Genomic DNA, 26314 nt, shown 5'->3' on the forward strand with positions numbered 1-26314 from the left:
CATCTGAGAGTCCTGACCATATTAATCTCTCAGCCGAGTTTGATACACTTTCTGAACACTCACGTTTCTTGCTCATCCCACAGTGTGAAGCTTTAGAGGATGCCACTGGTTGGTGTGTGTGTGTGTGTGTGTGTGTGTGTGTGTGTGTGTGTGTGTGTGTGTGTGTGTATGTGTGTGTGTAGAGAGAGCTTCTGTTGGTACAAACTTCTACCACTCCCATCCTCGTGGAGAAAGCCACAGATAAAGAGTGCTGTGATGAAGCCCATGCTTCATCATTCTCCACATGACCCCAAATCTGGCTTTGGGTTCCCCATCTCCACTGACAGCTCTAGTTCAGACCCCATCACCGTGACTCACTAGAACAGTGAGGTAGAGCTCTTAACCACCCATCTGCTCTCATTCTCACACAGACACACACCTTTTTTTCTTTTTTCAGATAGAGTCTTGCTGCATAGCCCTGGCTGGTTTAGAACTCACTATATAGACTGGGGTGTCCTCAACTCACAGAGAAACACTTGTCTCTGCACCCTAGGAGCAGAGATTAAAAGCGTACTATATTATGTCTCACTCTCACCTTCTTCAGTTAATTCCCCACATGACAGCCAGGACAGTGCTTTAAAAAAACTTCTCCACCAGGTGGTGGTGGCGCACGCCTTTAATCCCAGCACTCCGGAGGAGAGGCAGACGGATCTCTGTGAGTTCGAGGCCAGCCTGGTCTACAGAGCGAGATCCAGGAAAGGCGCAAAGCTACACAGAGAAACCCTGTCTTGAAAAACCAAAAAAGAAAACAAAAACAAACAAACAAAAAAACCCAAAACTTCTCTATAAATTTCTGATTAGCATACAATACTTGCAAACATTTACAGGGTGTTTTTCCTATATATGTGCATTGTGCAATGATCAAATTAGGGTTATTAGTCCATTTTAAACACCATTTATTTGTGTTAGAAACATTCAAATATCCCTTCTACTTATCTGAAACACAGATGACATTATTATTAACTCTAGTCACCCTACCGTGTGTCAGAATATCAGATTTTTCTTCTAATTGACTGTGACACCGCACCCACTGCCCCATCCCTTCTCACCCTAGGGAATTCTTTAAGTTTAAAAACAAAAGTCAGACTTCATCCACTGGGAACCCTCTCCTGACCATTTCGACAGGATGCTGCATTTTGCCCTCAGCTGCTGGGCCTGGCTGCCCCTCTCTGTTTATCCCCACCCCCGGGTACCAAGGTCTCAAGCTTCCCTCCTGGAACCTACTAGGCAGTCCTTCTCAAATGTCTGGCCAGCCCTCCTCTTCTGTAAACACTCTGTCTCAAGGGTTCTCCTGGCTCACTTCCTTAGATGTGTGCAAAGGCCAACTCCTTGACTTTCCTGCCCAGTGAATGTGAACAAGCCATCCTGTTACCTCCCTTTTCTTTCTCCGTGTGGCGCTCATCTCTGTCTGACCACACACATCTGTCTTTCCAGCTACTGCCTGGCTCATCTCCTATGGCACAGGCAAAACAGGCAGCCATGGTCTAATTACATCCTTTATCTGCTAGCAAAGGCCAGGCTTTTCTTTAAATAATATTTGCACAGTTAGTATTTCTTCAAAGAGTAATTCCGATTTTCAGAGTTCCATTAGAACGGAAAGCACACTGTTTTCTCTCCTAAACCTTGGCAATCTCACAGCTACATCAGGGAAACTTGGTCAGGCACAAGGAGGAAAGCCATTCTCTCAAGACACGAGCACTGTGAAGTAAAGACATTTCCTGAGTCAAAGGAGGTAATCAGAACTAAAAGATTAATGGAAAAATACTGCCACACGGATGACATAATAAATGCAAGGGAGCTCGGTACATTAAAACTAAACTCTCATAGTCATATATAAATTGAGAATTTCTTCTGTGGTTGCATATCAAGATCAGCAGTGACATTTACATAGTAAAGCATGGATATCCACGGCTGGGAGAGAATTCAAATGTAATTTAGTTTGTTTTGAATGTGGTTTTCAAAATGGAAATGCAACGTGGTCTGGATAGAGATTTGGGCCCGCATGGCTTTGCTTGCAGCTTGAGGGAACTGTTCCGTTTTACTTGCAGCTTGAGGGAATTGCTTGGTCTGGTAGCCAACGCACTCTTTATAGTTTGTAGATATGCTATTTCTACTCTGCCTTTTACCTTCAATTCTTTTTTGGCTTTTATATTTTACTTGTGTATGTGTATGTGCACCACCTGAGTGCAGTGCCCGAGGAGGCCAGAAGAGGGCGCTACATCCACTGGAATGGAAGTCTCAGGCTCTTGTGAGCCACTAGATGGGGGTGCTGAGAATGGAGAGCCTATGCAAAAGCAGCAAGTACTCTTAACTACTGAGTTCTCTCTCCAGCCCTGCTTTCTTTCTTCATAGTCATATATAAAAGCCTGTGAAAACATTTTAAGTGAAAATTTATTCACACACAATATAACTTCAAATGTGGGTTGTGAGTTAAAAGGATGTGAACTGCAAAAATTACGTTTGTCCCTCATCGTCTTCATCCCTGCACAGGGGCCCCTTCCCTTCTTACAGCCCCTTTAGTTAAAATTTATGAAAAACCTTAAGAACATTCAAAGATAATTTCTATTCATGTTTAAATATTAATTGTTATATGTTAGCAGAAAATGTATCCACATACTACTATTGTGACATTAATTATTTGGTGCACAGTTTTCATTTGGTCCAAGGAGTTCAAGGGCCAGGCAGAGCCCAGCATGCCAGACTAGTCTCTAGCAATCAACTCCAAACACAAGTACCTCTGGCCTTCCTTGGGATCAAGTTGCCTAGAGTCTAGCAGCTAGAGTTGGCCCAGGAGGAGGTTATAATAAGAGGGCACATCTTCAGAGCCCTGATGTCACTGTCATCTGAAAAGTCACAGTAGGTCAGCACTAGGAATAGGAGCCAGAGTAACGTAGCTATCTCTCCCTGCACACTCGGCAGACCAGGGCCAAAACGGCCTCACACACACAGTGCTCAATAAATCAGCATCTGGTCAATCAAAACTCTTGTCAAGCAAGGGACAGGTGACCCAAGGTTTTGTTCTTCCATTGAACTGGAAGCTTCTAGAACAAAGGCACTGTTTCTGGAAGTTTTCCCAACCCCTCTCCAGGCCTAGCAGCCTAACTTCTTTGCCTCTCCTTTCCATAGCACACGCTGTTCATTGACTGAGGTTTGGGAATCAAAAACAGGAGTGTGTCTGACCAGATGCTGTAAGACACGACCTGTGTGAACCTTCAGAAGTCACCTTGCTTCTCATAATCTCGGCTCCCTCACTTGAGTGTGAGCAACAGCACCCAGTAAACCATTTATACCCTCTTTAAGCAGATCACAACCAGTGGTTGTAAAATAACGATAATTCCCTGATTTGGAGCTAGATTTTTCTCCAAGTAGGGAAAGTCTATCTCATCTCATTTGACTCTTCTCCCTACTTCTAAAGCAGGAGACACTGCAGTTTCCTATCACAGGTAGCTCATCTGCTAGAACAGAATACTTCCATGTGGATTAGCTCCTCTGCTAGAACAGAATACTTCCATGTGGATTATCTCCTCTGCTAGAACAGAATACTTCCATGTGGATTATCTCCTCTGCTAGAACAGAATACTTCTATGTGGATTATCTCATCTGCTAGAACAGAATACTTCTATGTGGATTATCTCCTCTGCTAGAACAGAATACTTCTATGTGGATTATCTCATCTGCTAGAACAGAATAATTCCACGTGGATGATTTCTCACAATTTTGGAAGCTGAGAAGTCTAGGATCAGTGTGCCAGCAGGTGTCTGGTGAGGCCTGTTTTCTCACAAATGGTTCCTTCTTCATGTATCATTACAGGCAGAAAGTTCAGGCCAGCTGTCCTGGGACTCTCTGATAAGGGTACTGAGAACATTCATGAGTGATGCCTCTCAGGACCTAGCCACCTCCTCAAAGATCTGCCTCTTAACATCATTGAACTGGGAGTTAGACTCTCATCATATTAACTTGGAGAGGTGACATGAACATTCAGAGCACAGCATCCGGGCACTGGTGGACATTTGGGCCACAGGACATTTGCTACCTTTTAGTGCCTGCTTTTGAGCCTCAGTTTCTTGCTGAATGTTTCTTACACACTGATGTCTTCTCTTGTAAAACAGTTTAAAGACCCAGTGCAGGACACCTAAATCTGCACCTCTGGCATCCACTGCCAGCCAGCACACACTGCCTTCTCACATAGACTCGTTCCCATGGGACACTCTTAACCTTGTCACTAGCCAATCAACACCCTCACAGAGGATTATTAGCTGAGGAGCCCTTAATTGGTTGGGGCAATTTTCCTCACAGTTTGGAATATTGTTATCAGAAACACCATTAAACTGTGACACCAATTTCTGATCACAAACCGCTGAAATGAAAAGAGTTCATAGCTAAGGAACACTGAGGGGAGGGCAGGCGGCTTAAAGCTAGGCTGCGGTATCGCACTTTTGCTGTCTGAGGGAGGTGGATGTCTCACGGACACTTGGCACCATGCCTTTTCTCCTGCTGTCCCATGGGCATGGATGTACTACAGATATCACCCACCCTGTCCCCGTCTTCCCCTCTGAAAACAGGTACTTACCTTTGTAAGCAGGGCTGACCTGCAGCAATGACAAACATTTAAAGCAACTTAAACCTCAAGGCAGCAGTGACTCCCAAAAGCTCACCCCGACAGTCTAAGAACCATGTTACAGATCTGGAAATTAGCTGAACATTTGGAAAATGCCAGAAAAAGAGGCTAAAAGATTGGAAGCTAATTCCTCAGATGGTCGCCTTTACCTCATATTAGGTAATCATGGACCCTAAAATAGTAATTCCAGAGCACGGGCTCATATGTATGCTGAGTGTGTGTGTGTGTGTGTGTGTGTGTGTGTGTGTGTGTGTGTGTGTGCGCGCGCGTGCACATGTATGCATCCACATATGTCTACATGCATTTATAGAGGTCAGAGGTCGATGCTGGGTGTCTCTCAATCACCCTCCACCTATTTTCCGAAACAGGGTATGTCTCTGCATGTCGAGTTCACAATTTTGACTAGACTGCTGCCCAGTGAGCCCCAGGGATCCACTTGTCTCTACCTCTCCAGTACTATACCTGGTTTTTATGTGCGTGCCAGCATTGAACTCAGGACACTTACCATCTCACCAGCCCCTTTCGTAACATATGATGCACTGACTGCATGCATCATTTCCTTGGAGACACCGGCAAGTCACAAAAGTAAGTATGTCGTGTCCAATCCCACAAAGGACAAAGGCCACACTATCATACCATGACTCACCTGGTTCTGTCACAGGTTAGCGACAATGCAGTCTCAGCAGACATGTGAGCCCATGCTCTGCAATTACTATTTCAGGGTCCATAATTATCTAATATGAGGTAAGGGCAACCATCTGAGGAATTAGCTTCCAATCTTCTGGCCTCTTTTTCTAGCATTTTCCAAATGTTCAGCCAATTTCCAGATCTGTAACATGATTCTTAGACTGTCTGGGTGAGCATTTTAGTGTTGTTTTGGGGAAAATTGGTATGAAATTGCCCAATACTTAGGGCTCCTTTCCTAACGTGAGACTGTCTAGCTAATTTCTTGGTGATTTGCTCAGCCCCCAGCCTCCTCTAGACATACCTTGTACGCACCATCTTTGAGCCGTCCGCCCATGCTGTCGCCATGCCTCAGCCCCACCAGCTCCTTTGTTTGCCCATCTTTTAAGCAAAGACGTTAATCATCCTCTGTGTGTGTCTTCCCCTGCTCCTGTGATGGGGCACCCTTCTGCAGGATCACCACAGGGTACTGACAGTACGCTGAGATAGCCATCTGTCACCCATTTATTAGTGTATGAAAGGCAGAGATTAGGTTTGCCTGTCTGTATGAGCCGTGATGTCTAGCATGGTGTCCAAAGCCCGCCGACAGTCAGCAAATGTTTTGCAGACGGACAAGGAATCCTTAGGTTTGACTGAGGCAAGCACCAGGGATCAGAGCCCATCTGTTTACCTGCGCAAACATGCCACTGCGCAGCTCCCTATGGCGCAGAGCTATTTCCAGTCACACCACACTTTCCTCAGGGAGCAAACTCGCATTGCCCAGAAATTCAACCAAAGCCCTTTGGAGATTGGAAACGTCTGAATTATATTTATCAAAATAAATAGTTGCACTGAATATAAGTGTTAATTATAAATACAAAGAAGAAACTCAAAATCACCTGAAACCATCGCTCATGTTTGTAGAAGGCTCCTAAATACCTTCTTCATGCATTGATGCAGAATTTTACATATATCAAAAACAAAACTTACCGCCAGATATGGTGCCATATGCTTCTAATCCAAGCAGAAACAGAGGTTTGCCATGAATACGAGACCAGCTGGGGTAGATAAAGGGGCTGTAGGCCAGCCTGGGCTACACTGTGAGGCTCAGAAACCAAAACAAAGGTCCAGCAAGTTACCTCAGTTGGTAAAGGTGCTTTCTGCCAGGCCTGATCACCTTGTTCAATCTCAGGGTCTGTGGAGAAGGGGAAAACTGACTCCCACAAGCTGTCCTGACCTCCACGTGTGCACTCTGGCATGTATACACACAAATAAATCAGTAGACAGCCACGCAAACAGACAAACAAGTAAATATAACTGAACACAAACTCTTGAGAAGCCAGTATAAATAAGACGTGCTGTGTAAAAATCTCTTTGCACTTGTCTCTTTAGAACACTCGGCAGGGTCACACTCATCTTTAGTGGTTCAACTGCACACATGTTCTGGTAGTGAGGAAGCCCTTTGAGCACTTAGGTGTGTGCCACATCTGCTTGCCTAGCTCTCTCCAGACAATACACTGCAGGAGTCAAAGGCATACTTAGTTAAATCCCAAATGCATACTGCTATTTTGTGCTCCGGAGAAACTGTTCTGGGTTGGCATTACTCAGTAGAACATGAGACAGATGTCTATTCCTGCCTAGTTTGAGGGGGTCAAGACTGCTTGGTTTTGCTTTCTTTTTGTGTGTGTTGTGGGGATGGGGTGGGAGTTAGGGTTACTTATGACTGAGCAGTTGAAGATTTTTTCTGTCTGCTTTTATTGAACTTCTGTAAACTTTTCTTCTTTAAACTGCTTGGTCACAAATTCAGTCCAGTTTTCAATTAGCACGTTCTTTGCTTTTAGATTTCAAGTCTTTTTTATATTTCTCACATTTACCTTATTTGTTTTGCAAATATTATTCATGGTTTGACAGTTGTCTTTTAACTTCACTGAGAGTGGTTTGTTTAGTTAATGCCATGCAGAAGTTTTAGATTTTTATGCAGTCAAATTTACCCACTTGTTTTTATGAGATCAGATTTCACAGCATTATATGGAAGACATTTTGCAACCTCAGATCATAAAAACACTTGCTAATATCTTTACAGGCCAGGCTGGCTGGTCAGTGAGTCCCTTTCTTCTTCCTCAGCATTGAGCTTACAAAGCACACGCCATCACAGCTGGCACGTTGGAAAAACTACTTTTTAAAATTTATTTTTATTCTTAGTTTCATGGCATGCATAGAATGGATTTTATTCATTTTTCACCCTCCATGATCCCCATCTCGCTCCTTCTTGCTCCCAAACACTTCTAACCAGAAGGCTCACTCCCTACTTTCCTGTCTTTTGTGTGTGACCCACTGTGTTTAATTAAGTTTTCTGCATGAGCATAGGTGGGAGGTTATTACTGGAGCACGGGCAACTCCCTAGTAGCTACACCACTACAGAAAGTATCAACAGACCCTCAGGGAGTGGTGGGGCCTCCTAAGCTCCTCCCACTTCCATGATGGAATGCTGACTGGCCCAATCTTGCGCATGTCTCGTGTGAGTACCCAGAGCTATGGCGAGTTTATGAGTGCAACCCCATGTCTCACCCAGAAGTCTTCTGGAAACACACCTCCCCATCTTCCAACTCTTCCATCCTCACCCACTCTTCCGTCACGTTCTCTGAGCCTTGGAGGGGTGATCTATATGTTACTTTTTACATGGATCTTAGGGATGGACCCTTCTTCATGCTTGTGTGGTAAGTGCTGAGCTTAGTTCTTCCGCTCCTGGTTTCTTGTCTTATACTTAAATCTTTAGAGTCGCCTCTAAAATGAGCCAGGGAGATGACTTAGAAGGAAATGGTACCTGCAGCCAAGCCTGGACAGATGACCTGAGTTCTACTGCTGGGACCTACAGGGTGACACAGTGGGAAGAGAGAGGCAACTCCTGCAAGTTGTCCTCTGGCTTCCACCAATATGCCATAATGTGTGCAGTGGTACACAAGCACCCACATACACATACATACACACACACACACACACACACACACACAGAGTAAGTAACACTTTAACAGATTCATCTGGAAATTCCTAATATAAAGCAAGGAATTCAATTTTAATATTATGAATAATAATATCTCTCAAAAATAAAAATAAAATAGGAAATAATGCCTACTTGGCACATCATTTTAAAATTTCACTTAGTTCTAGATGCAGCTCTCTCTCCAATGGCAGCCACAGGCATCATCAGTGTCTGCTTCCTCTTGGTCTCTCTACCGTGCTTCACAAAGAAATATCCTTTTAGAAACATCCTTGGTCCACACATACATGAAGAGCTGGAAAATTATAGGCTATGAAACACACACCCACACCCACACCCACCCACCCACCCACCCACCCACCCACACACACACACACACACTGTCTGGTAATAAGGACTGAAGTCTTCTGAAGGCTCCCATGTTGAAGGCTCAGTTCATAGGTGGGGCATGTGGAAGCTGATGGTGTCACGAGGGCTTTCACCTAAATCTGTGGACTCGTAATTCAGTGGAACCACTGGGAGGCGGTGGAAACTAGGGGGCGGGGCCTAGTCTGAGGAAGTGTGCTGTCGGTCCTTCCTCATTCTCTCTTGGCTTCCCTGTCCTCAGGAATGAGCAGCCTTCTCTGCCCCAAGCTTCCACGGCATGATGTCTATCTGATCTCAGGCCCAATGTACGAACGGGAGCCAGCCAGCAAGGGCTGAAACGGTGAGCCCAAGTAAGTCCCTACACCCTTTGTTCACTCGTGTGCTCTGTCACAGCGATAAAAACGAACACAACAAATAAAGCCCACGCTTGTTAAAGCTCTATGGGGGTGGGAGATTTTTAAAACCACACTTTCACAGAAACGGACCACCCTATCAAATTTGTCATTTCTAAGTCATATCCTTTGTCTTATTTAAAACACACACACGCACACACATGCACGCACGCACGCACCCCTTATACAGACAGAAGTTCTGACTAGGTCAAGACAGAAAGGGAACAAATCATAGTAACACAAATACTCAGAAATCTAAAATAAAAAGATAAGGATCATTAGGCTAATGGATCAGTTGCTCGAGTTTGACGAATCTGACATCTGTAAGAAAATGATAATGATTCTCCCAAGTTTCATCACAGAGGACCGATCAACAACTTCAAGAAGTCTCAGCTGCATATGTAAGAGATGTGTGTCTCCGGGCTGCCAACAGGATGACGGAGACTAGCAGTTGGCACCTACTCAGTGCTTATCATGTGTCACCAAGTAGTATTCAAAAGTTGAACACACAACAATACATCTGAGGCCCACAGCTCCATGGTACCCCCCACGTTGCACAGAGGAGGAGGAACTAACTCACTAGCCTGACAAGTCTGTTTGTGAGGAGCTCAACCAGGCTTTGAACCAGTTTACCAGACTTCACGGCTGTGTGGTCAACATAACTGTGTTTCAAGTCCACCGAAAATAACCCTAATTACCACAATAGAATCTCCAGACATCCTCATTTAACAGCCAAGGCTGATTTAAAGCAGGCAGTTAGCAATTACTTCCCCAACGCTCCTAAGCAAAGGCTGGCTTAGATCTAATGCCGCCCAACACATAAGTTCGTTCCTGAAGAGGGAATCCCCTCCGTCAAGCTACCCTCCTCATTATACAAACAACCCCACTTCTTTAGTTAAGTGGCCAGAGATGGGTTTCAGCTTTAGCCTCCTCCTCTCTTACACAGAGGGGATAGTGGTAACGGTTGCGTGGGAACAAGCCTTATCAACTGTAACGCAAGAGTCCAACACTATGTTTTTGATGCCATGTCATAATTCAGTGGCAAAACCAGCAGCGGCCCCACGCATGCCCTCGGTGCTGCATTTTACACAGGAACATCAGAGATTACATGAGGCCAACCTGCCAGGTGGGCAATGCTAGGTGGAGACTGTCTGAAGACAGGCAGGTGCCTAGGAAACATCCTTTCGTTACACCAGCCAGGATTCCAGGAAGAAGCCACAGTTTCAGATCCTTTGATGTCATTTGGGAAGGAAACACTGAGAACTGCCAAGGGTAGAGACTCTCCCACTTCCACTCTTGATGAGTCACTGTCTTAGAACGTCCCCCAGCACCAAGCAAGCCTTGGCTGCAGCTCCAGCGTTCTGTGCGTCTCACCGGGGGATGCCAGAAGTACCAGCAGCGGCTCCCGTGCCTTGCCTACGGCCGAGCTCACTTCAGGTCAGCCAGGGGGATCCAAGCAGCTACAGAAAGACAAGACTCCTGGAGAGGCAACTGAGTAACTGAAGGAAACTGCGGGGGAGCCCCCAGGGCTCTGCCAGGAACCCAGTAAGGGGTTCTGCCAAGTCAGGGGCTTCTTCCTCTTGTTGTCAGTCTGCCTGGAACAGAGTGAGAAGTGATCCTATCTTTCCCTTATCGCCATAGCCAACACCAAGAGAACAGGCTCAGAGCAGGCGCATGGTACTGGTTGACAAATGAAGGAAAATTAGCATTTGTGTGTGTGTGTGTGTGTGTGTGTGTGTGTGTGTGTGTGTGTGTGTGTGTGTATGTGTGTATGTGTGTATGCACTTGTGGTGGCCAAGGGGGCAAGAATGAAAAAGCCAAGTCAGTCAACTGAAACAAATCTACTGAGTGACAATTGAGAGCTACTTGAGAGCTACTTCTGCATAGGGCCCTCACCTATTCTTTCTACACACACTTCCGGGCAATCGGCACCACGAATATCTCTATGTTACAGATATGGCACAGACAGGGCTAAGATCCTCTTCAAAGGCAATTCAATCAGTGGTGAAGGCGGAATCAAACTCCTGCTGGCACCTGTACATGGCAACCTGGGTCACTTCTCAAGACTAACGAACATCAGAAGGAACTAGAAAACATTCAAAGAAGAAACGAATTCCTCAACATTTTCTCTGCATTGGACACTGAGCTAAGGAGAGTGTGTGTGTGTGTGTGGTATACAAGTTTGTTGAAAGACATTGCAAAAGGCATATTGAGAGATAAAACATTCACTGTGATAGGTGTTCTGTACCTCTCCGAGATGTCCCCATAAAGTGTGCAAACTCCTTTCCAATGAATCTATAGATTGACTGCAATTCATATATAAGATTTTACCCAGTTATTTCATGGCACTCCATATGCTGATTAAAAATGTTTACACATACAGTTGATCAAGAATCTCCGTGCCTCCATGAAGAAGTGCAAGTGGAAATACAGACAGAATAGGTGATGAAAGAACCCAGTATCACCAAAGCGATGCCTGCAATATTGAAGCTTTTAAGGCTAACATGGACGGGCTCTAGGGCAAGTGGAGAGGCTGCCTTTTTCCAACAGAACAACTGGAAGGAAGTCAGAGAATGGCGATGAGGAGGCGCGAGACGGGATGAGGTAGAGGGTGTTGGAAACAAAAACGTTCTGAGCACAGTCCTCTCCTAAATATGTATCAGCCCCACCTCCTTATTCCTTGGGAACCTCTCCAAGAAGTGACAACAGCATAGTACATATTAGAAGCTATTAGTAGTGGTGCTGGGAACTGAGTGCCAGAGTCCCAGATGAGCAAACTAATGCTGTATGACCCTGGATAAATAAGGCCTTGGTTTCCTCATTTTAAAATGATCATGGAATCCACAGACAGGGCAGGGTGTGTGTGTGTGTGTGTGTGTGTGTGTGTGTGTGTGTGTGTGTGTGTGTGTGTGTGTGAGAGACAGAGAGAGAGAGAGAGAGAGAGAGAGAGAGAGAGAGAGAGAGAGATCGATCTATCACTGGGTAGTAGCCTGGCACATTAGAGGCCCTGTTTTTTTCTTGCAGGTTGTTTTGAAGATGAAGTAAGATAATACACGTGTCATGTGCTTATCATGGTGCCCAGCACACTGGAGAAACTCAACTGTCATTGGCTACTTGGTAGCAGTCTGTAAGAAAACACTGACTGAATTAACGATTGGTCAAGGTCTCCAGAAACAGCTTCCCTCAGGCAGAAGAGTATGGCTCTCAAAGGCTTTAGTAACCAAGCAGGCTGCACTTTTAACACAGAAGCATGGAGCTCAAACTCTTGGCCAGGGTGCCAGGCTTCTATAATTTATGAGGCCTGTGTGGGCTTCTCGCCACGCAAAGCTTTCTGAGCCCTTATTTGAAACATCGTAATATCTTCCAAGACTACTCTAGGATATGTTCTTCATATCTGGAGTTTAAAGGCTTTTTTGTTTTGTTTTGAAGTTTCTTATTGGCAAGCAGAAATTATACAAGGTAGATTTTACTGTGGCATTTCCACGCATGTGTCTGTAATATAGTTTAGTCATAGTCATGACCTCTATTACCCCATCTGATCCTCCCGTCTCCTCCATCTTTTTCAGTCCCCCTCTTTTTACTTTTAAGTCTCTTTCCCTAAAATTCCACAGATGACAGAAAACATGTCTGTGTGCAAATGGATTATTTTGTTTACTATAAAGATCTCAAGTTTCATTCATTTTTCTACAAACAACCTCATTTTGTTCTTTGTGATTAAATAAAACCCCACTGTCTGTGTAGACTACCTTTTCTTTATTCATTCATCCATTTAAGGGGACCTTGGCTACTTCCATGGTGTGGCTATTGTGGACAGTGCCACAATACACATAGGCATGCAGGTTTTCTCTGTTCTTTCTGGTAATATACACGGTGGCCGGATAGCTAGATCATATGGTCGTTCCTTTTTAGTGTTTTGGAGAAACCTCCAAACCATTTTCCATAGAGGCGGGTCTAGTTTACACGATTAACAGCCGTGTTATAAGGGGTCCTTTCCCTGCACCCAGCCTTGACAGTGTTTGTTGGTCTTTTCTCTGGTCTGGTGCGACACTGAATCACAATGTAGTTAAGCTGTGTTCCCTTGATGGCTAACGATGTTGATCCTGTTTTTATATATTGGCCCCCTGTGTTTCTTTTTATTGTTATTATTAATATACACTGATTATATGAAAGGGTGGGTTTTGTGGTATTTTTATACATGTGCATAAAGTATTTTGATTATACTGAACACTTCATTGCCCACATTTATACCACCTCCAACTCCCAATACTCCTTCCTATTGCCTAATAGTTCCTCTTCCTACATTACTGTCTTTTTTAAGAAGATATTCCACACACAGAAAACAAGTGATATATCTGAAAAGCATCTGTTTATTTCATTTGCCGACTTTCGGACTGGATTATTAGCTCTTTTGGGGTGTAGTGTTTTGAGTTCTTAGCTTCCAAACCATCACCGAGCCCTATCGAAGTCCTCCTACAAACCTCCAGCTTTAACATTCTGGCTTTGTTGGTGGTGGGGTTTCTGATGCAGGCTCTCACTATCAGCTGGCAGCTCCTGGAACTCACTCTGTAGACCAGGCTGGCCTCGAACTCAGGAGATCCATCTGTCTCTGCCTCCTGAATGCTGGGGTTAAAAGTGTGTGCCGCCACGCCCGGCCCGGCCCGGCCTCTCAGTATTTCTAGTGGCTGCATGAAAAAACAGCAGGTGCAGGCTGGAGAGCTGGCTCAGTGGTTAAGAGCACTGACTGCTTTTCTAAAGGTCCTGAGTTCAATTCCCAGCAACCACATGGTGGCTCACAACCATCTGTAATGAGATCTGGTGCCCTCTTCTGGCCTGCAGGGACACATGCAGGCAGAACACTGTATACATAATAAATAAATAAATCTTAAAAAAAAAAAAAAAAACCAGCAGGTGCAAGTAATTTTAATAATACAATTGACTTAATCCGGTAGATCCAAATTATGATTTTAACATGTGATCAATAGCAGAGTTTTTAATGAGCTAGTTTATATTACTTTCCATATTAACTCTTCATTTAGTACAAAATGTACAAGTATCTCAGGCCTAGCCACATCATCCATACGCCACAGCCAAGCGTGGCAAATCCGTACCACACAGATGATACACATTATCCTCTCTGTAATCATCTCAGGAGCCAAGTGTCCTTAATGACTCTTCACTTTGTGCAATCGAAATTATGAGGGATATACAATGAATTATTACTTTGCCTCCCACTGCTTTGCATTCTAAATACATCAGAAGCATTTTATCACTGCCCTGAGAAGTTGGCCCCTACAGAGTTTTAGACCATGGCACATTGGTATAAGATCCCGGCCCCACCCCCCATTCATACACACACACACACACACACACACACACACACACACACACACACACACACACACACACACCCCGTTTCAGGTTGCTGGTTTATGTACCACCCAGGATAGAGTATAACTAAGTCCATATAAAGGATAGGTTCCTGATTGCTTGCCAGCTGTTCGGTCTTACAATGCCATGCAAAAATTTTTACTACAATAATCTATGCGCCTCTGTTTAAAGAGCTGGTATAAACATCAGGTGCTCTTTAAACCAAACTCAGCAGCAGTTAGAGCCAGTTTTGTCTGGCTGGTATGGTCAGTGTTCAACTTGAGCTCTGGGCATTCCCTCTCTACCCTGCTCCTTGGCTCTCTACAGACCATGCATTTCCTGCCCACAGCTCACTAACCAACTGATAACAGAGATTAGACCTATCAACAAATATACGACCTACTTCAAAAAACAAAACCAAAACAAAACAAAAAAACTGGGATGACCAGAAAGAGAAGCTTTCTGCAGACCTCAGGAATGGTTCATGCAAGAGTTTACCTTTGGAAAACTGAAAGGATTGGAAGAGAAGAAGGTAGGAGAAAAGACCTCGGCACCCTTCTCTTCCTCATGTGGACGGGAGACACCATTTGAAAAGTTTGGCAACTACATGAGAGGAGAGAGGTCTGCAGCAGAGGCTTGAAGACAGCTTGGACAGTAGAGCTCAGATCAGATCCTAGCTAAAAGAAGGTGTATGATTGAGCCTGGGAAGACAGCAGACAGACCCCAGAGAGTGATTCACCAAACTGAGAACGCGTCAGTACTGTGTTGCACTACTGAGTTGGAGGTTGTTTACTGGACAATAACAGAACCGTGAAACTGTCGTGACAAGACGTATCAGATGGCTAATAACAAACGCTTACCTTGTACTATCTGTGAGAATAATGGGAGGGGGGTTCCTCCCTGCAAACTAATTCCAGTAGAGAGAGAGAGGCAGGTTGTATCTTGTCAAATTTAAACTACAGCATTCAGTAACATATAGGGTCCAGAACTTACTGCAATACTAACTTCTGGAAATTTTACTGCCAGACCCGGATAGGGCTAAAAAAATAATGTAAGAACCTTATATTCTTGCTTTAAAATTATACCACAAACTTGCAAATGTTTATGCTAGAAAAACTAACAAGATAATAGGTACTGGGATAAATAAAACTTCAATGAGTGTTAGGGAGATGAAAAATCAAATAAACAAAAAACACCCCAGCAGATTCCATAACCACACTTCCTAGATTTGGACCACATGGATACAGAGCCAGCGAGGAACACGTAGACCTGGAAGAGTCTCATTACCCAAACTCTAGCTGTGCTCTGCATGGACATCCCTGCCATGCACGCAATGCGGTCAGCATGTACTTTTCCTCCTCTTGACTTTGGGCCTCTGTCACCTGCTTTGGCTAGTGCGCTGTGGTGCACAGCTATCCATCCATCCTTAGGAACCAGACTATGTGGGGCTCGGACTCTTGCTCTTCTTAGGAAGAATGGTTTGCCCTCAGTGGCTCATGGTTGTGTAGGACCAGGGAGACGAGAGGTGAGTGAAGGAGCATCCCAGCTGCCCCAGCAGCTCAAGATCCGAAACAAGCGCTCGCTGTTGCATACCCCCGAGACGGAGCGTCTACCCGGCAACAGCTGACTCACACAAGGCTTCTCTATCAAAGGCTGACATCTGAGAAATACACACGGTACACTAGAAAAACAGTCCTTCTGCATATTCAAGCTACAACTAAATTTAAAAAAAAAAGATGGTTAGCTGGTACAGATTATCAACACTCTATACTAATATCACCAAACCTTGCCCTTGCAGACTAAGATCTTTCTGAAGATTGTAATTTGATATTCATTTTTTCCTATAATTTAACCCTGACTTGGATTTCATTTATATTTTATTCTCAAACTGGATTTTTTTTATAATCCTTTTTGTTTGTTTGTTTCTTGAAACAGGGTTTCTCTGGGTAGCTTTGGAGCCTATCCTGAAACTCGTTCTGTAGACCAGGCTGGCCTTGAACTCACAGAGATCCGCCTGCCTCTGCCTCCCAAGTGCTGGGATTAAAGGTGTGCGCCGCCACCACCCAGTGTTGGATTTTTTTTTATAATTCTTGAGTATGTCTTACATTACTTCCAGTCTTTTCTCATCTAGCTCTCTCCTGAACTCTTATCCGACAAGTTTAGACTCTTTCAGGCCAGGTTCACATGCTACTTTCTGTAAAGAATCCATCCTGATTCTGCCTCTAAAGTTAAGACAGTCCATCCCCCCGGTCTGACCACGATAGGTATCTTCTGGTATTTGGCTTATTCTGCCTCAAAACACTTCCCTGTCCTCTCACAAAGTTGAAGATAGCAGATCTGTGCAGTACTTACCTCTTTCACCTCCATGAGGCTTAGCCAAAGGCCTTGAACAGTATACAGCAATGGGAAACAGCCATATACTAGGGAATGGCATGGGATAAAGAGGTGAGCCAGGGCCTGAGAGGTGTGGATGCTGACGCTGAATGGCTGGGCAGCTTTGAAGCAGTCAGCTTTTTGTGATTCAGCCTCTACATATGCAAATTGAGACAGCACATATTTCACAGGGTTGTTGTGTAAATTCAACACGAAAATGAATGCAAATGCCTCCCGGTATTGACATATGGTGGCAGCTCCATCTGAGGTAGCTCCATTACAAAATTGATCATGACAGACTGTCACACAGAGGCAAGTTTAAACGAATCCTTGACAGTGGATCATTTCCTCTTAGCAGTTAAGTATCTGAGGGTCACAACGATGACTTCAGTTACAATTAGCTGTTTTCCCAGTATCTGCGGTTTCAGCGAGCTGGTGTCTGGCTTTGTTAAGATGCTCAAATATCCATTATTTCCCTACATTCCTAAATCCTCCAGGTAGTCACCACAACCAGCAAATTTGTTATGGGGACAAAACTTCTCATTGACGAGAGTACATTTTAATATAGCAGTAGAAATTCCAGCTCAAAACCAATCATTACCATGGATCAAACCCTGGGGCTGGGAGATGGCCCAGTCAGTTTAGAGCTTGCCTTACCCGACAGAGACACAGCTAGACATTCATTGTACAAGTGACAGCACCGTTTGAGAGTGACTGGGGGATGAGACATTTCTCAGTGAGAGTCCTTATCCGGGAAGAGAGGAAACGGCATTTTTGTAAATAAAAGCTATTCTTTTAATTTATATTTTCAGGTAGTAGATATTACTGTTGATGTCATTTAGCAAAAACTGCTTCATATGTTCCATACTAACTTGGATTTGAAATATTCACATTCCATCACAGCAGAAACTGATCTTTCAAGGGACAAACCCAAGGTCAAGAAGCTCAAAATCCAGTAAGTGACGAGGTAATAAATGCCACAGAGTGACCTAGGCTTGGTGCGTTGCTGTGGGATGGTCTGTATGGCAAATGTGTTGCCAGTGGCCAGGCAGGAAGTATAGGCAGGACAAGGAGGAGAATAAAGCTGGGAAGTGGAAGGCTGAGTCAGAGAGACACTGCCAGCCGCCACGATGACAAACAGCATATGAAGATGCCAGTAAGCCACAAGCCATGTGGCAAGGTATAGATTAATGGAAATGGATTAATTTAAGCTGTAAGAACAGTTAGCAAGAAGTCTGCCACGGCCATACAGTTTGTAACCAATATAAGTCTCTGTGTTTACTTGGTCGGGTCTGAGCATCTGTGGGACTGGCAGGTGAGAGAGATTTGTCCTGACTGTGGGCCAGGCAGGAAAACTCTAGCTACAGTGCGTATTGATGGGCAAGGGTCTGTGGTTGAACAGAGGCCACAGGCTGACTGAAGGGGCAAAGAGCACCCTCCCCTGCTCATCCCCCAAGTAAAGAAGACCCAGAGCTGCCAGCGCTCCTGAAGACATCTGAGTTCTTTAAGTGAAGCATCTGAATTTTTTGTTTTGTTTTTTGAGACAACGTTTCTCTGTGTAGCTTTGGAGCCTTTCCTGGAACTCACTGTGTAGCCCAGGCTGGCCTTGAACTCACAGAGATCCACCTGCCTCTGCCTCCCGAGTGCTAGGATTAAAGGCGTGTGCCACCATCACCTGGCCAGCATCTGGATTTTTAAAGGCTGCTTTATTTACTTTTTTAACTCTTTGGGGTCAGAGGGGAGGCCATGAACCTGCAATCTGTGTGACTTTTGTACTAGTACACCATAATTACTCTTCATTGTGTTTTTGAATATGAATTCACTCTATTAACCCTAACACACACCCACATTCTCCTTTATAAACCTCCATTCACTCCACTTTTGGCTTGCATTTTCAGTTGTCACCCACCAGAACACACATGTCATTGCCGGATGTACCGACTTAACCCTCTTTGGTTCTTTAGGCTGAATGTGAACTCGTGTATAAAACCTCTATGATCCTCGCCAAGCCTCCCTGGGTACACACGCTACAAACCAACAATAGGAAAAAAAAAAAAAAAAAAAAAAAGGTCGGCGCTGATTTCACTCAAGTCTCACCCATCACGTTGACCAAACAGCGGGAGACAAGAATCAGTCCAGGGGCTCACTGTCACCTAAGTGAAAGGCCTGGAAGCCCCAGGCCAAGGAGGAAAAGTGTTCGAGCACTCACCGCCAAACACATCTCCGTTCTGGTAGTTCTTCCCTTTCTGAGCTTCCTCTTCATTTTGAACAGTGGCAACATGCTTGGCGGAGGCACAGCCCATAGTCTCATTCGGGGAGCTTCAGCCGGGCTGGACTGCAAATCATCGCTACAGACACGGGGACATGCTTCTTTTTCTCTCTTTAAACACAACGGAAATCCACCTCGCTGCTGCTGCTGCTGCTGCGTCGATCACAGTGCCTGCACCTGCCAGAAGAGAAAGCCGGATCAAGAAGGAGACTCCATACCTGGGATTGCTCCCTGCAGGGGTTGGGAGGGGCGGGTAGATCACACAGTCCAATCCCTGGCTTCCACACTCAGTGCTGAAGAAAGAAGCACAATGTGGCCATCGCCTCTTGATCCCTGGCTCAGAAAGCAATGTAGCAAGGCATGCCGCACACAATGCATGCTGGGAAGGAGACATTTTCAAAGAGATGTAGAAGACATGCATTTTTTTCAAGGAACTATTGACTGTCACACAGGGATCCACGGGTTTATGAACTTGCTGATGTTCTGGAACCTCAAAACTTCTTATTTCTAGAGTAAATAAAACACCGTGCCTCTCTCCATCCCTCCCTGCAGGCCAGCGCTCACACAGGTTTTGTTCGGGGAGATCATCTCCCTCCTCAGACTGACTCATAGACTAGGTTATGCATCTGGAGTCTACCGGAGTCAAGAATTAGACTTACTTGTGTAGACTTTGGGCTCAGCTCTCGCTGTTTGAAGGACTGAGTAGAAAAGGTAGGAAAACACACAGCTCGGTCAGTTGTCCAGTTCCTCGCCTTGGCCTCTGTGTGCCAACTGGTCTCTCAGAAAGGCATAAGGACTGCTCATGAGTAAGTCACGCAGACCTAAACCTCACTCTCCTGAGGTGAGATTCCCTTCCCTGCCACACTGATGGTAGCTGCCCCAGATTCCCAGGGTTGGCTGTGCCCAGTGCTCTGATATTTTCATTTTGTTTTGTTCTTGCTGTATTTTTATCAGTCTTATCCAGCCATTCTAGTCCTGCGAATGAGGAGCTACAATCGTGAAGCTGTTTCTGTTAAAATATCTCTTATCTGCCCCACCCCTACCCCTTACCAACATAACCCCTACCTCCTCAAGCCCCTTGGCAGCACCAACAAAGTACCATTCTTCTTTCAACCTTCACCAACACCCACATCCCACCATTTCTGCTTTGAACCATTGAGCCTGTCAAGTCTCACAGATGGGGCTGCCGAAACATAGCGAGCGGCAAGCTTCATTTTCAACAAGACTGCCTGGGCCCTTCTTAGAATGCAAAGGACATCGATGGGTATAGCAATCTGATCATTTAAGCCATAAAACCCCAGCAAAGAGCATTTTCCCAACAACCTGACTAATTTAATAAATGAGAGTAAATACAAAGGTAGTGGTCCAAACAATAACTGCAATAAATATTATGACTATAATATATACTATGACATATAATATTATGATAATAAATACTAGGTTGCCTGTATATAATCCCTCAAGATTATTCTCTTATCACTGATTGTGAGAAGAAAGTATAAGGCTGCTTACAGAAATATTACCAACCATGTTTTGGCATTAACTCTCTAACATCTCCTTCACATATCAAGTCACCTTATGTTAACACATTTTCATCTTCTTAAGGCTATATGAAATCTAGGTCTATGGGTGAACACACTAATACGCATACACACAAGCTATTCTATTACTTAGCGGTTATGTCTTTGAAACAATTATATGCCTCAGGAGCCTGATGGGGAAGAGCTTCTGACAATAAAAAAGAATATCCACACACAATAAGGGCTGTGGTAGAACCTACAGCAATGTAGAATTCAAAAGAGTAGGTCAAATTCGGACTGGGTGGGGGCAGCGACGAGACAGAGGAGGTGGTATTTCTGTGCGGTAGTGAAGATTCGGTAGAAACAGTGACGGCATACAGACATGAGGAGCAGCTGAGTAAGAACCGGGCTAAGGAAAGACAGAGCACATGTGTGCATTTGCTCCAGGAGGGTCGGGGCAGGAAGAGGCTGGCATGGCTGGTGCTTTGTGAAGAGCCTGGAGAAGGCGGAGCTTGCCAACTCCATCCAGCTTAATAGAGTTAGTATCATCATCACCGGAGGGCTTCCTGCGAGATATATTAAACCAGCAGCATAGTTATCCACTCTGCCTACCTCGTCTAGTTTCTGAACAATCATCACTGAAAGATGAGCCTGGTTTCTATGGGGAGGAGAAAGGAGGTGAAAAACCCTCCCCAGCCCACAGCAGGGGAGTTCTTGCTGTTCTCCTCCCTGCCTGCGCTGCTGTGGTTTCTGGTTTCTGTGGGCACTTCCTTGGGCCAGCATCTCCTCCATCTGCATCTCGGCAGCCAAGGGGAAGGTCACAGGTGTGGAGGGAAGCCCCCTCCTTTCCAAATAGGAAGTCTACAGGCAGACCACCTCCCACAGGCCCAGGGAGACAACCCACTCAGACAGGAACCTCTCCTTGCCTCCTGTCCCCTCTTCAGAATCAAGGCAGTGAAAACAGGAGAAAGGAAGGGGAATGAACTAACCCAGTCACCCAGGAGTCCTGAGGAGGGAGAGACAACTCATCACGTCCTCTGTTTTGTTTTGTTTTGTTTTTCATTCTAATTTGCAATTTGCAATTTCACGCTTCCTGTGTAGTTTCTCACCAAGACTGAAGCCTCACTCCTGCCCAGGTGTGTATGTTTCCAGACCCTCAACAGATGCAAAGAGAGTAGAATCAATGCTGCATATGCTATGTTTTCCCTTAGATATTTATTTGTGATAAAAAAATTTACAAATCAGACACTGTGAGGGAGTGGTGGCGATTATTAATAAAAACAGAACCATTATACGGCGCTAAAACGCACGTGAATGTGTTATTCTCTTTGGAACGAGTCAAGAATATTAGTATCTTCAAGGACTTCAACTAACAAAAACCATGGAAGCAGAAGCCACAGGTTTAGAGACCTCTGCCATGTCAGAACCTCTGACAGGAAAGAACCTTCTGACCCTGAGAAGCGTTTCACATTGTTTCTCATTCATAAAAGCTGTGCTTAAGTTAAAAATGTACTTGGATGTAAAAAGTTAAGGTTATATGAAAAAGAACATGTTGCTTCAGGCTAACAAAGATAAAACAATGTAAGATGGTTTTTAAAAGGATGTCTCTACTATTCAAGTATTGGAGTGAGGGTCAGGTTAATAGGTACAGTAGACATAATTTATATCCAATTCAAACAATTCCATAGGAAGTTGCAGTTTAGTTAGATATATATTTAGTATATATCATATCAGGTGATATCAGAGAGAAAGAGAGAGAGAGAGAGAGAGAGAGAGAGAGAGAGAGAGAGAGAGAGAGAGAGAGGGAGGAGGGGGAAGGGGAAAGGGGAGGAGGAAGAGGTGAGGGAGAGGGGAGAGAGACCTTGAACTCCTGGGCTCAAGTGATCTTCCTGTTTCAGCCTCTCACGTAGCTAGGACTGTGGCATGAACCACCACCTCCAGGTAATCATGTTTTAACAAGCACTGTAACTAAACAGGGGCTCGCTCTCCATCATCAGTGTAGAGTTTATTTTTGAAATACACCATATTATATAGCTTACAGCATTGATTTGATTTCAAAAGTGACATTTTCAAGTTTTACAATCTTATTAGAAATATATTTTAATAAGTTTACCCCGTTGGTGGTGATGGAGTCCTTTGAGGGGCAGATCCAATTCATAAAGTTAATCATGCACGGATCACCGAAGAAAAGTTTTGACTATGTCATAAGCACTTGTCCAATCATTCAATCATTTAATTAGCAGTTGTTAATTGAAAACTCCTTAGTAATAGACTGTGATTGGTAGGTACCAAGCACACAATGATAAGCAAGATGAGATAAGATTTTCCTCTCTGCCTCCAAAGAATATAAGTGATCAGTGAAGGAGGTAATTAGACCAGTTTCTGAGCAAGCAATGTGATCCAGCTACTGTAGACGAAATACAGGGTGTTCACTGCAGGGGCACCCAACTCGGCTTTGAGAAAGTGAGTCTAGAGAGCTGTTGGGGCTGAGACCAGACCACAACTAAGGAGCCATCATTAAAACACCTTTGAACTGCATAATCTTTTCTACTAATGTGCCATGTCAAGGATTCATCTCCACTTAACGATTCTTTCACTCAACCTAAATTCAGCTTAGACTTCCTTCAGAGCAAACTTGAAGAAATGTCTCCCTAAAGACTGCTAGAATCACCTGCTCAGGAAAACTCCCCTTCAGTTTGGACCTTCACATACACACTAGCTTCCTTTCAGCTTCCAATTATTTCCTCCTTTCGCTTTGCTTGGGTTCCTCCCCGCCCCCAACCTGTCCTACTCATTTATAAATGTCTCTGAAACCACAGCACTCAGAGGCAAGGCTCACGGTGCAAACCAGCACGCAGAGTTCACATTTTCACATATCATTATTAACAGCATGCTACTGCTTGAAGTTGCAGATCACAGTGTGAGAACTGAACTGAAGCATCTCTTTGAAGTTTGATGGGCACTTCTAAAAGTGACTCACAGGTTGATTTGTTTTCAAGCTAAATAATCTATGAGATAGGACCATCAGGCATCTCAGAAAACACAGAGCCAAATTAATTGCTTATGGCTTTGTGTATAATTCTCCCCAGATGACTAGGAGCCTACAGAAGACGTGCAATGTCCTCAAAATGTGGAAACCACATACCATGACCTAACCTAATCGAATGCTACCTTTATAGACCATTTCCCCATTTTTTTTTTTTATAAAATGCATCAGCAGATCTATAAACCCAATTCAATTTTTTTATGAAGGACTTAAAAGATGTGTGACCATGAGTGTGCATCCTTTCCCTACACCCTGACAGAAGGCTCTTGCAACATCATAAGGAGCATTATTACTCCATCTTAACTCATATATACCGTGGGAAATTCTGTCTATGTGCACACCTATCCCATACTGCATAAGTGAGCCCTCTTAAAAGGAAAAACAGGAGAGTCAGGGTTTCATTTTAAAAATCACTTTCATAAAACTGAAAAGTAAAACAATAAAGATTCTATTTTTGAGGAAAACCAAAGCAACAAATGATCTTTTTGTTTAAACAAAAAGGCTAAAGATTTCTGATTACATAATGTTATAGGTAACCTTATCTCCCACTACTTAATCAAAGGCCTTTTCATTTTGGATAAAAATGCCAAAGTATTTGAGACAATTTTCTTGTGAAGAAAAACACATCTGAAAAAAATAAATTAAAAAAAATTGAGAAAAACCCATAAAGAAATCCTAGGCCAGAAAGACCATGGACATGAAGGCTCCCACAAGGCTTGAAGGACTGGAAAGAAATCCAAGTGTGATTGCAATAGGCACACAGAGGGCTATGAAAGCCGCAATTAAGAGAAGGATGTAGTTGCATTATTAATAGACCAGAGTGAAGTGGTCCCTTTTGTACTTTTGATTAAAAAGGGAAGCAAGACAAGTCAACATTTAGAAGCTCCTACTTTTCCTGAAGGAAGAGCCAGTATCTAAGCTTCATAGAGAAAAAAATATATATATATATCCACAAAACTATATATATACACATTATATATACACACATATACATTATATATATATATATATCTATATATATATATTTGAGATCAGTCTGTTTGCCCATCTGCTGTGTTTCCCAATAATGAGCGTTAATACAAAAGCCCACTAGGTGTGGGGGGGGGGGGGAAGAAAACTTAAAAGTGATTTCTAATCTTAAGAACTTAAAAGTGATTTCTAATCTTGAAGCTTTGGTATCCTCAAGCTACTGTTAACACCTTTTCACATTTCACTGTGATTGCTAAAAATACACAGAGATGTCACATTTGACATGAAGGTATCTGGAAGTCAAATCTTCCTGTTAGCATCAAAGAACATTCTCATCCTTCCCCTCACACTCACCTGGTATCATGGCAATTGATGAAATGCTAGTAACTCCCAAGACACATGAATTTTGACTTCTGTTTTCCTAATGGGAAAACTTGCATCTCTGCAAATAATAGTTGGACAGAGGGAGCTCACAGAAATATAGGAGTAGCAGGCTTTACACAAGAGGACACATTTCTGTGGGCTTGTCCAAGTGAGCCAGTGAGACAAGGTGAAAGTGGAAACAGAGGACCTGAGACTAACAACCTCTGGTCCCAGCCGTCACAGGCCTGCCCTTGGACCAACGCCAAGCTTCATACTGCTAAGCTTCTTTCTTGATTCTGTGACCTACCTGAACATACACCCAAGACACAATGGTAAGGATAAAATGACTAGTTAAATCTCACCTAGATTTAATTCGTTGACACACTTTTTCTAAAACACTTTCTCCATTAGCAGATGCTTTTAAGTCTAAAGCCTGGACATCTGTCCGAAGTGCTACAGGGTAGCACGATTATTTCTGATAATGTTTAGCCCAGGGGTGGTGGCTTCAATGTGTAAAAACTGAAAAGCAGAGCACTCAGCTCCTTTTTCCCTTTCTCTGTCCCAGCTTTAATAATTAAATCTTGCAACGCTTCTTGTAGGGAACTGGTTGGGGAAAAAAAGCTGTGTAATGACTCTCCTTTGAGCTAAGCATAAGAACTCTGTGCCATTATAGTGTGCCCCAAACCTCTATTGCTGTGTTACATGTATCGGTAAATCAAAGTTCCTGAGTAGTGGACATGGCTTCTGGGAAGGCAGGCAGCCAAAGAGGTCTTGCAGAAGACCCGAATTCAGTTCCTAGTACCCATACTGGGTGGTTCACAACTGCCTTTAACTCTGGCTCCAGGAGACCCAACCACTTCTGACCTCTGCAGCCCCTCCCCCACCTACGCACAGGGCACACACACAAACTCTCTCTCCTCTCCCCTCTCTCTCTCACTCATACATTTACAGAAATAAAAATAAATCTTAAAAAAATATTAAACCAAACAAGCATGAACCAGAAGCAAATGAGTCTTCATACTTGGAAACATTAAGGACTGCACGGATTTTATTTGAGAGCTTAATTTGGTATTGATATTTGAGAATGGATATATTTAATGTCGCCAGAATTAGTATTACTTTTAATAAAGTAAGAACACTGAAAAGATCTTAGTCATACAATTTCAAAGTGCCGTTTCTCTAAAAATATAAATATATATAAAATAAATATAAATAAAAAATATAAACACACCTCTCACCTTTTCCCTCCCAAAATAACCCCCTCTCTTCCTTCTAGTGCCTGGACCAAAATAAGTGGACTGCCCCCACAAGAGGCTGGGGCTTCCCCTGGC

General features: G+C 43.9%; 1 protein-coding gene across 4 annotated transcripts in view; it reads right to left on the reverse strand.

The window, feature by feature from the left end:
- Positions 1-26314, reverse strand: part of CUNH1orf21 (chromosome unknown C1orf21 homolog) — a 207551-nt gene that overhangs the window by 100415 nt on the left and 80822 nt on the right. For all 4 annotated transcript variants that reach the window (XM_052737174.1, XM_052737175.1, XM_052737177.1 and 1 more), the window contains one exon: positions 19026-19262. In XM_052737174.1, coding sequence (XP_052593134.1) covers positions 19026-19119 — 94 coding nt within the window. In that variant the 5' untranslated portion in view covers positions 19120-19262. The remainder of the gene's footprint in view (positions 1-19025; positions 19263-26314) is intronic.

The sequence above is a fragment of the Peromyscus californicus genome, unplaced genomic scaffold, assembly GCF_007827085.1.
Source record: "Peromyscus californicus insignis strain IS unplaced genomic scaffold, ASM782708v3 Scaffold_14__1_contigs__length_90479793_seg_2, whole genome shotgun sequence".
Taxonomy (NCBI): Eukaryota; Metazoa; Chordata; class Mammalia; order Rodentia; family Cricetidae; genus Peromyscus; species Peromyscus californicus.